Source organism: Manacus vitellinus, unplaced genomic scaffold (genome assembly GCF_001715985.3).
Source record: "Manacus vitellinus isolate BGI_N305 unplaced genomic scaffold, ASM171598v3 scaffold_165_pilon, whole genome shotgun sequence".
Taxonomy (NCBI): domain Eukaryota; kingdom Metazoa; phylum Chordata; class Aves; order Passeriformes; family Pipridae; genus Manacus; species Manacus vitellinus.
The window spans coordinates 67216-78914 of record NW_021939163.1 but is presented as its reverse complement, the minus strand read 5'-3'; the positions used below and the strand labels follow the sequence as shown (position 1 = coordinate 78914).

Here is an 11699-nt window from a genome sequence, read left to right as displayed (position 1 = left end):
AGAGGGAAGGGTCATGACGCTGCCCCTCCCCCTCTCCAAGCTGGTTCTGAACACAGGGGAGGGGCCCAGGGTTCATTAAACCCCCTGCAGCACATTGCCCACCCTCCTCCCTCCTTGTGTGGCCTGTACCAGCCCCCAGGGTGGGCGCAGGCCCAGGGGAATGCCCGAACCCCTGTGCCTGACACAGGTGAGGGGCACCTGAAATCTGAAGGGCTGGAGCGTGTCCAGAGCTGGGAACAGGGCTGGAGAAGGGGCTGGAGCAGCAGGAGCAGCTGAGGGAGCTGGGCCGGCTCAGCCTGGAGAAAAGGAGGCTCAGGGGGGACCTTCTGGCTCTGCAACTCCCTGACAGGAGGGGGGAGCCAGGGGCAGTTGGGCTCTGCTCCCAGGGAACAAGGGACAGGAGGAGAGGGAATGACCTCAAGCTGTGCCAGGGGAGGGTCAGGTTGGATGTCAGGAGAAACTTCCATGGAAAGCATTGTCAGGCATTGGAAGGGGCTGCCCAGGGAGGTGGTGGAGTCTCCATCCCTGGAGGTGTTCAAGGAACTGGATGTGGCACTTGGTGACAAGGGGGATGTTGATCACAAGGTGGGACTCGATGGTCTTGGATGGATTTTCCAACCTCAGTGATCTCGTGATTCTGTGAACTGGGGTGTGTAGTGGCCCACTGGAAGGCAACTGGGAGGTCTGGATGGACAACTGGGATGTCTAGTGTGGGAAACTGGGAGGTTTTATGGGGTCAAATAATTGATGCGCTGGCCCACTGGGGGGCAATTGGGAGATCTGGGGGGCAATGCCCCCAGGGTACCCCCAAACCCACCCAGGGCTCCAAAACGTGGGGTCCAGGATGTCAGTGAGGATGGCCCAGGGGTCACCAGGGCATCACAGGGGCTCCTTTCCTAAAGACTTCTGCTGCCATGTTCCCCTGTATGATGATGTCATCGAGGTACTGCTGGTGTTCTGGAGCGTCACCCTTCTCTAGTGCGGCCCGGATCAGTCCATGGCCGATGCTGGGGCTTTGTTTCCACTCCTGAAGCAGTCAATTCTAGGGGTACTGTACACCCCTCCTAGTGAAAGCAAACTGTGGCCAGCACTCTGCTGCCAAAGGAATGGAGAAAAACATGTTTGCAATGTCAGTGGTGACACCACTCAGCTGCTTTGGACTCCAGTTTGTGTGGAAGCTCCAGCATGTCCAGCACAGCAGCACCCAACAGTGGGGTGACTTCATTCAAGTCACAATAGTCCAGTCAGTCTCCATTCTCCACCAGACTTACCCACAGGCTAAATGGGGCTGTTGAAGAGTGAGTGGGTCTTGCTGACCACTCCTCAGCTCTCCAGTTCCGGGATCCTCTTGTGGATGGGGATCACCGAGTGTCGACTGGTTCAGTACTGGCAGCAATGCACTGTTGAGGTGGCAACTGGCACCTGCTGTTCGTCTACCTTCAAGAGTCTCCCAGCAGAAGGATTTTGTGACAGTCCAGGCAATGTGTTCATTTGCTTAATCCCTTCTATTTCCACAGCAGCAATTCCAAAGGCCCATCAATGTCCTTTTGAGTCTTTGAAGTACCCATTCCAGAGGTAGCCAATGCCTAGGATAATGGGGCATCTGGGCCAGTTACAAGGGGGTGTTTCTGCCAGTCCCTCACGATCAAGCTCACTTCAGCTTCCAGCATTGTCTTTAGACACTCCTGTCACCCCAGAAATGGAAATAGTCTCTGGTCCTACCTGTCCTGATGGCGTTAACGTACACTGAGCACCAGTGTCAGCCAGCGCCTTGTGTTCTTGTGGGTCTGATGTGCCAGGCCATCGGATCCACACAGTCCAATAGACACGGTTGTCCCGTGCCTCTACCTGGCTAGAGGCAGGGCCCCTCTAACACTGGTCTTGGTTATGGCCATCACAGCTCTTTCACATCCTGTGAATACACATGGGAGGTACCTTCTGGCGGGTCAGATCCTTGCCCATGGAAAACCTGCACTGCACTTACTCTCACTGACTTCCTTTTTTCTCTCTCCTTCAGTTCTTGTCCTCGCCCTGCCAGGGCACGGGTAGGTTTCCTGTCCCACTGTCTCTTGTCTTCCCCATGGTCAAGTAGGAAGGACCACAGCTCAGTTCATGGGGTCTGTCCCCTTTCTCTAGCTGGAGGTCATCTGGCTCTGACCTCGGAGGCTCTGGTTCACACTGCTGCCACATGGAAACTGTTCTCCTTAATCTCTCCTCTGAGATTTTTCTGTTCATCTTTTGCCTCTGCATTTAGTGCCTCAAGACTCTCAACCAATGTCCCTGCAGTAGAAATAAGGGCCTGTAGTGGGGTATGGACCATGCCACCGTACATTCTGAGTTTGTTACAGAGCCCACTGTCTCTCAGTTTCCCTCAGAATATGTAGACACCAGGAGACTGGATGGCCCCTGGCGTGAAAGGCTCCACCACATCTGTGACGTGCACCTGACCCGGTTGGGGTTGCTATTGGGTTGCCTGTCCCTTCCAAAAAGTACCTCTAACAGTGCCATTTCCCTCAGGCATAGGATCCCTTCCTCCATGGTCTTACAGGCCACTTTATGATGATGCTCCTGCAGGCTGTCCCTATAAGCAAACTTCTCTCTCACACTTGTTAGAAGCTGTGCGCAGAGAGAAAGGGATTTTGATTCCCTCAGAAACACCTGCTCAATGCCCACATCCTGGACCAGAGATCCCAAAAACCTCGTTTCGGTGCCATCACGTTGCAAGCCTTCATCCATAAGGACCCAAACTCGGACCAACCAGGTGAAAATGGGCTCACTCGGGTGTTAACATCTTTCTGCAGACTGCAGAGGTTGTCAAAGGACAGGGACTCAGTGATGCTCTCTGGCTGTGGGTCTGCTATCTGTGAGGGTGCTGCCTCCTCATCATCGTCCACCGGACGAACTGATTTGGTCTTATATTTCCTTTTTTTGGATAGGGGCAACTTCTATTGGCCTGGACTGTTCTCCTAGTTTAGCTACATCCTGAGTCACCATGGTGCCAGGTGTTTTACTCTCTTCCCCCTGGAGGTGCTGCACCAGACCAAGCAGATTTTGGTAGGCAGTGGCCAAAGCCTCGCATGCAACTACCACGGCATCTCTCCCTCACAGATCTCATTACTTTTGTGGGATCCTGGAGTTGTTCAAGGGTGAACTTCCATGGCATTGGAGCAGAACAATTTTCCAAGAACTTACCCATGTCCTCCCACAACCTGGGCCACTCAAAGTTTTCTGCCCCTGGGGTGGAACATGTTCTCGAAGGATCCTTCCCTAGCTTCGTAAATAAGATAGGCCATAATGACACAAGCTTGCAGACAAAGCACAAAGAGAAAGGTATCTCTGGCATCTAGAGGGAATTTAAACTTCCCCAAAGCTGTTGTAGCAGACCTGAATAGGAAATGGGTGAAGAATTGGGAAAAAAACCTCCCCTGCATTTCTCCCCAAGGCTTGATGCCAATTATCACTAACCCCCAGAGGTAATAGGTTAGGCAAGGGCAGGAAGACAACCTTGAAAATACATTCCACGAGACCTACAGCGTTGAATTCACAGTGTCATGAATCCAATGTAGGAAATCAACAATAGCCACAGCTGTCTTGGTTTGAGGACCCAGGTCAAAAAACCTGCCTATGAACCCATATGCTTCTGCATGAATAGGTATCAGAAAAACAAAAAATTGAATAGCATGATGCCTACGGGGTTCTATATCCAATACAGAAATGGATTACCCAAGAACTGTTATTCTTTTTCCAACTTTTCTCTCGATGCCTCACTTGGGCACCAAAATTTTGTTTTGGTTTAAAGACAAATGTCAGTCAAAGAAGGCAGGAACCTTCCTGGAATAGAAAGAAGACCCCCTCCTCCAAAGTATTATAGCTTTAAAATTAAGAGGTTTTCAGGCAAAAATGTAGGTTCTTTACTAAATATATAAATATAAATAAATATATACTAAACAAAGAACAACACTGTAAGAGAAGCTTTCAACCAGCTGAGTAGCACGTTCCCTTTCGGTGCAGTTGTAGCCACACCAAGCAGGGCGGCTGTGAGGAGTCGGTGCTGCACAAACTGTGTGAGAACTGGGAAGAATAAAAGTGGGTGACATTTTTCTCTGTTATTGTGTGGGTGTTGCTTTTGTTCTGTTTTGTTCCCTCTTTTTAGTAAACTGTCATTTTGTTTCTACGCCTTGCTTGTAGGTCTCATATTTACAAGAAGTCTGGGAGGGAGGGGTTTTTATTCCCTCAGAGGTCCCGCCTCCTAGCACACATTGTCTTTAACCTAAGACACTCAGTACCAGGACCCCCCTGAACTCCCCATTCCTCAACAGTGGCACCCTCCTGCACCCCCTTATCCTGCACTCCTCCACTCCCTTCTCTGACATCCCACCAGTGCTATGTTTTGGATTCAGAATGAGAATGGTGCTGATAACACACCAATGGTTTGGGTTTTTTTCTAAGTCGTGTTTATCCTGAGTCAAGGACTCTTTTTTCCTTGTCTCCTGCTCTGCCACTGACGAGATTCACAAAAGAAATTGAGAGGGAGCACAGCTGGGTCAGGGGACCCGAACTGAGCAAGGGGATATTCCACACCATGGATTATTATGCTCAGGATACAAACTGGGGGCAGGTATCTGGAAGGGGCCTATCTGGGTGTGGGCAAAGGGGTCTGGCATCAGTCTGCAGGTGGTGAGCAATTGTACTGTGTATCACTTTGTTTTCTCTTTTTTATTACCATTATTATTATCATTTACCATTATTATTGCATTTTACTTTATTTACAATTATTAAACTGTCTTAAACATACAAGTTTTACTTTGGTCCTTGTGTTCCCTGTGTCCCTGCCCACCACGTGTCCCTCATGTCCCCACTGTTGTGGTTTTAAGCCCAGCTGGAAATTAAGCCCCTCGCTATACCCCCCCCACACTTCCCATCCCTGGTGGAATGGGGAGAAGAATCAAAAGGACACAGGGAGTGGGGATCCAGGGGATGGGGGGATGAGGGACCTGCAGGACACAGGGGCTGGGGACACTAGAAACAGGGATGGGACACAAACACCAGGAATGGGGACACCAATTTCCCTTTATTCCCTGCCTCCCTCTCCCGTGGCGTCGGGCCGCCCGGTCCCACCTCCACCCTGGAGCAGGCGGCTGTAGGCCCCGTGGCGTTCCCGCAGCTCCGTCGGTGTTCCTGCCTCTGCCACGGCCCCGCGCTCCAGCACCACGAGGCGATCGGCCGCTTCCAGCACCCGCGGCCGGTGGGAGACGACCAGCACGGTCCGGGCGAGCCCAGTGCGCACCCAGCGCTGCGCCTGGGGCCAGAGAACCCTGATCCCATCCCATCCAACCCTGCCCCACCCAATCCCATCCCATCCCACCCCAACCAACCCATCCCACCCCACCCCTTCACCACCCACATCTCCACTCCAACTTTCCTGTCCTCTCCCCACTGTCCCCATCCACACTGTCCCATCCCACCCCATTCCCACCACCGCAACCCCTCCATCCCATCCAATTCCATCTCTCTGTCCTCATTGCCACATTCCCAACTCCACCATTCCTACACCATCCCATCCAGCCCCATCACATCTCTTTATCTTCATCCATTCATCTCAACTTGCTACCATCCCATCCACCTGGCTTTTATCCCATCCTCACCACTCCCATCCCACCATCTTGTCCCATTTCCCCAGCCTCTTCTCACCTTCCCACTCCCTACATTGTTGACCTACCCCATCCCATCCAATTCCTTTGTCTTCATCTCATCATTCCCACCACCATCCCACTACCTCATATTCCTACCATCCCCTCCCCCCAGTCCCATCTCAGCCATCCCATCCCTCCATTGTCCATCTCACCTCAGTCCCACCCAATCCCCCTCATCCCACCCCACTCACCGCCCCCTCGTCTCCATCATCCAGCACCTCATCGAGAATTAGGACAGTCGGACGCCGGAGCAGGGCCCGGGCCAGGGCCAGGCGACGCCGCTCCCCCGCCGCCAACCGCCCCCCGAGCTCCCCAACCTCTGCGGGGGATCCCATGGGATCAGTGGGATCCAGCCCCTGGGGTCTCCCACATCCCCCTGCCAATCGCCCCCGGCCTCAGCCACCTCTGCCAGAGTATCCCAAAACCAGCAGGATCCATTTCAGGGGTGCCCCCATGCTCCCAGCTCTCCCCGGTGTCCCACTCCCACTCCAACTCTGGGATGAAGCCCCTGGGTCCAGGATTCCCCTGGGAGCTCCCCCCGGTTCTCACCAGTGTCCCAGTCCCACTCCAACCCCGAGATGAAGTCCCTGGCCCCAGGATTCCTCCAGGACCCCCCAGCTCTCACCGGTGTCCCAGCCTTGTTCCAGCCCCTGGATGAACTCCATGGCTCCGGCAGCAGTGGCCGCCTCCTGCAGCTCCGACTCCTCACAGCACTCCAGCCCCAGCACAACGTTCTCACGGATCGTTCCGGAAAACAGGAGAGGATCCTGCTCCACCAGCACCACCTGCCCCGGCCCCGAGCCTGTGAGCCGTCTCAGCTCCCGGTGTCCCCATCCCTGTTCCATGGTCCGATCCCAGTCTTGGTGTCCCCATCACTGTCCCCATGGTCTCCCTCCCTAATCCAACTATCCCCAACCCCATCCTTGATGTTCCCATCCCATTTCCCACTGTCCCCATTCCTATGCCTGGTGTCCCCATCCTTTTTCCTACTGTCCTCATCCCTGTACCCAGTGTCCCTATCCCATTTGCCACTGTCCCCATCCCACCTCAGTGTCTCCATCCTGTCGCTGGTGTACCCATCCCTTTTCCCAATGCCCCCACCCCTGTCTCCCAGGTCCCAATTCCATTTCAGCCCCCATGCCTGTCCCATTGTCTCCATCCTGTTCCTGGTTTTCCCAGTCTCCCTGCTTTCTCCACCTGCCGGTGTAGGTACTGGTGTTCATATTCCTGCAGTGGGATCCCATCCAGCAGCACCTTCCCGCTCCCAGGATCCCGCAGCCGCTCCAGCAGTGCCACGGCTGTGCTCTTTCCGCTCCCATTGGGCCCTGCCAGTGCCGTCACCTCCCCGGAACGCACCTCGAAGGACACGTCCTGCAGGATGGAGACAGGTGATGCTGGAATTCCCATCCCTGGGAATCCACACCTACCCAGGATATGCCTTGAAGGACATATCCTGCAAGACGGAGAGGATGACACCATCCCATCCCTGGGAATGCACAACCTCCCCTGGATCTGCCTCGAAGGACACATCCTGCAGAATGACATCGGAATTCCCACGCCTGGGAATCCCCATTCCCCTCAGACCCACCTTCAGCACAGGGCGCTCTGGATTCCCGGGATATGTGAAGCAGACCCTCTGGAAGGTGATGTCGCCCCGGAGCTTGGAAGGCTCCAGTGTCCCCCCAGTGTCCCTCGTGGGTTCCTGATCCAGGTATTCCCAGATTTTCTGCCCAGCAGCCATGTTGGTCATGAATTCATTGAAGCCGATGAGCAGCACCTGGGGAAGGGGAGGGGGTGGCACCAGGATGGATGGAAACGGGGATGGATGGATGGACACATGGATTCCATGGGATCACCTGGACATGGCTGCCAACCGTGTCCCGGTACAGCAGGAAGGTGACGAGGACCCCAGGAGTGATGGATCCATCACGGAGCTGCTGGTGGCTCCGGAAGAGCACCAGGACCCGGATGGCCAGTCGGAGGACCTGTAGGTGGGAACAGGGATACTGGTGTCCCCATTCCCGCACCTGGTGTCCCCATCCTGTCCCTGGTGTCCTCATCCCAGTCCCGGTGCCCCCAACCTCGTCCTGGTGTCCCCATTCCCAGTGTCTCCATAACTGGTCTTGGTATCCCTGTCCCAGTCTCCCCACTTCCTTTACTGGTGTCCCCATTCCTGATTCTGGTGTTCACATCCCTTGTCCTGGAGACCCCATCCTGCAGGTGTTGGCATTCCCATTCCTGGTGTCCCCATCCCTGATCCCAGTGTCCCTATTCTGGTCTTCCCACTCCCATTCCTGCTGTCCCCATCCCAGCTCCTGGTGTCCCCTTTCCCGATCCCAGTGTCCCTATTCTGGTCTTCCCACTCCCATTCCTGCTGTCCCCATCCCAGCTCCTGGTGTCCCCTTTCCTGGGTGTCCCCATCCTGCTCCCAGTGCCCCCATCCCAGTGTCCTCATCCCTGATCCCATTGTCCCCATTCCTGGTGTTGCTATTCCCATTCCCAGCCCCCCTGACCCTATGGATGAGGGTGAATCCTGCCAGCTCCAACTCCATCCGCTCCTTCAGCCTCAGCTCCTTGTCCAGGTTCTGGCTGTGCCGCTCCTCCTCCTCCTCCTCTGCTGAGAAGATCTGGATCGTCTCAATGGCGGCGATGGATTCCTGCACCTCTGAGGCCGTCCGGGCGGATGCTTCCAGCATGGATCGCTGCAGCGCCTGTGGAGGCATGGGGGGTGCCCAGCTTTCCCAGACTACTCTCCTGGCCCACCATCCACATCCCATCCCCAGAATTCCCATCACACCCATCGCAAACTCACAATTCCATTCCCACCATCTTGCACCCGTGGTCTCCCTTCTATCCCCACCATTCCCATGCCATCATGCCATCCTTCCCACTTCCCATCCTGCTATCTCATCCTATCTCTCAGCCCCCATCCCACAGTCCCCATTCTCACTCTCCCATCCCATCCCCCCCATTCACATTCTCAACATCCCATTCCTCTGGTCACCTTCCCCACTCCCATCTCTCTGGTCTCCATCTAACCATCCCATCCTGTTCCATCCTGTCCCATCCCATCCCGTCCCATCCCCATCCCATCTTGTTCCCATCATTCCTATCCCAGCTGTGCCATCCCGTCTCTTCTACACCATCCCGATCCCACCATCCAGTCCCCCCCAGTACACATTCCACCATCCCATCCCCCCATTCCATCCATTCCTATCCCATCTCTTTTCTCATCTCACTGTCCTGTCCCCACTGTCCCATCCTGTCTCCATCCCACCTGATCCCATCCCATCATCCCATCACCCTGGTCCTCATCCCAGCATTCCCGTACCCACCATCCCCATCCCATCCCACCATTCTGTCCCATCTCCATAGCCTCATCCCACCACTCCCAAATCCACCAATTCTGTGCAGTCTCTTCCCTGTTATCCTCATCCTATCCCCACTGGCCCATCCCCTGATATACACCCTATCCCACCATCTCATTCTATTCCACCCCATGCCTCTGTCCCCATCCCACCATTCCATCCTGTCCCCATCCCATCCTAACTCATCCCCTGTCACATGACCCTGCTCTCCATCCCATCTTCACTAACCCATCACATCCCATTCCATCCCATCTCCATCACTCCATCCTGCCCCATCCCCAGCATTGCCATCATATCATCCCATCCTGTACACCCGGTTTCCATCCCATCCCATCCCATCCCATCCCATCCCATCCCATCCCATCCCATCCCATCCCATCCCATCCCATCCCATCCCATCCCATCCCACCATTCCCATCCCCACCATTCCCATCCCCACCATCCCATTCCCCTGCTCTCCATCCCACCCCCACCATTCCCACTCCATTATCCCACCTCTGTGTCCCCTTTCCACCTCTCCTCCCCTCCCATATTCCCAACCTGTTTCCGGGCACTGTGGATGCGGCGGGTGGTGATTCCGAGGGGCAGCTCCAGCAGTGCCAGCAGTGCCAGCCCCGGTGCCAGCCACACCATGGCCATCCCCACCACCAGTGCCATTCCCAGGCTGCGGAGCAGCAGGTTGGTTCCCCTCGGCACCGCCATGGACACCAGCGGCACCTCCGTGGAAAACCGCGCTGAGAGCTCGGCTGCGGGGCAGGAAAGGAGGTTGGGATCAGGGGGGGAGGACATGGGATGGGAATGGCAGGGCAGGATCGGACAGTTGGGATGGGATGGCAGGAATGGAGATGGTGGGATGGGATGATAGGATGAAGGTCAGGATATGGAATGGGATAGCAAAATGGGATAATGGGGGGGACAAGATGGGATGGGGACTGGGAGGACAGGATGATGGGAAAGGGGATGGTGGCAATGGGAATGGTGGGAATGGACTGATAGGGATGGGACAGTGGGGATGGGATGGTGGGATGGGAATGAGAATAAGGACAGGGCAGTGGGATAGGATAGTGGGATTCGGAGAGGATAGTACAATGAGACCGGGAAAACGGGATAGGATAGAAAAGGATGGGATAGTAAGAATGGGAATGAGGGGGGTGGGATGGTGGGATGGGATAATGGATGGGTGGGGTAGAATGGGATGGGAAATAGGATAACAGGATGATAGGGAAAGGATGTAATAGTGGGATGGGGACTGGAGTCATGGGATGGTGGGATGGGACAGGTCTGGGCCATGTCCCATTACCTGCCGGCATTCCCTGGAAGAAATCCAGGTCCTGGTGCACCAGGTGGGAGAAGAGCTGGAAGCGCAGGCTCTGCCGGAGACGCGCTGCCACCAGCAGGAAGAGCCACCCACGGCACCCAGAGAACAGGACACTGGGGGGACACAGTGACATTGGGGACGTTGGGGACATGGGGACACGGGCGTGGACACTGGGAATGCCATGACCCACCTGGCTGCTTCGGTGGCCACCACCATCCCAACAGCTCCAGCGGTGAGTCCGTCCCTGTTCCTGATGGCGTCCAGCACCTTCCCGGTGACGTACGGCCCCGCCGTCTCCCCTGGGTGTCACCAGGACCATGTCACCGCGGCACCACCGCTGGCATGGGGGGACCCGATTGTGGGGGAAGGACTCGATTGAGGGGACAAGATGTGATTTGGTGGCGGCAGGAGACAATTTCAAGGGGTCAGGACTCAATTTTGTGGTGTCAGCGCCCAGTGCAGGGATTTGAGACCAAATTTCAGGGTTTGACACCTAATTTTGGGGGTTCAGCATCCAATTTTAGGGGTCAGGACCCAATTTCTTGGGGGTCAACACCCATTTTTGGGCATCAGACCCTAAGTTTGAGGGTCAACACCCAACTTTGTGGGGGTTAACACCCAAGTTTGATTGGTCAGGACCCAATTTTTGGGTAGTCAGCACCCAATTATGGGGGTGTCACCACCCAATTTTTGGGTGGTCAGCTCCCAGTGTAGGGGCTCAGCACCCAATTTTGGGATGGTCAGCACCCAGTCATAGGGCTCAGCAGCCAATTTAGGGCAATGAAGAGCCAAGTTTGGAGGTCCAGGATCCAATTCTGGAGGGCCAGCTCCCAATTTTGGGGTGGTGAGCACCCAATTTGGGGGATCAGCTCCCAATTTCGGGGGGGTCGGCTCCCAGTTTGGAGGTTCAACACCCAAGTTTGGAGTGGTCACCACTCAATTTAGGGAGTCAGCTCCAAATCTGGGCGTTCAACATCAAATTTAGGGGCTCCACACCCAACTTTGGGGTGGTCCCTGCCCAGTCTGGGGGGAGTCAGCCCCCAGTTCGGGGCTGCAAGGCTCAATGAATGGGGGGTCAGTGGCCGTCCCCGCGTGCCCTCACCCTCCCCGCACCGTCACCCACCAGTGGCCGCCAGCATGAGGCAAAGGAAGGCGGCTCCAAGGACTTTCCACTCAGACCAGGCCAGCGCCAGGACCCTCCGGAAGGCAGCAGGAGCCTTGGGGACACCGCCGAGGGTCTTGGGGACACCGGGAGAGGCCTCAGGGACGCTGCCGGGCATCAGAGGTGTGGCCCAGGCCAACAGGGCCAGCGCAGTGGCC

At 55.6% G+C, this 11699-nt stretch overlaps 2 protein-coding genes across 2 annotated transcripts in view; one reads left to right on the top strand and one right to left on the bottom strand.

The window, feature by feature from the left end:
- The window catches only part of LOC108639155 (integrin alpha-L-like), a gene marked incomplete at its 5' end in the record, with an annotated part of 14898 nt that extends 10814 nt beyond the window's left edge, over nucleotides 1–4084 (top strand). Inside the window, 2 exons of the mRNA XM_029958654.1 lie at nucleotides 2018–2088; nucleotides 4012–4084. Of these exons, the coding sequence (XP_029814514.1) occupies nucleotides 2018–2088; nucleotides 4012–4084 (144 nt within the window). The remainder of the gene's footprint in view (nucleotides 1–2017; nucleotides 2089–4011) is intronic.
- A 630-nt stretch (nucleotides 4085–4714) lies between these two features.
- On the bottom strand, nucleotides 4715–11692 carry LOC103760503 (antigen peptide transporter 2; the record flags this gene model as incomplete). The annotated part of the gene is made up of 11 exons (XM_018069957.2): nucleotides 4715–5299; nucleotides 5885–6012; nucleotides 6319–6478; nucleotides 6891–7064; nucleotides 7282–7470; nucleotides 7550–7678; nucleotides 8207–8404; nucleotides 9602–9807; nucleotides 10362–10492; nucleotides 10570–10678; nucleotides 11503–11692. Coding segments are annotated over 11 exons (1842 nt in total), but the record flags the coding sequence as incomplete, so codon positions are not given.
- Nucleotides 11693–11699: the final 7 nt, after the last annotated feature.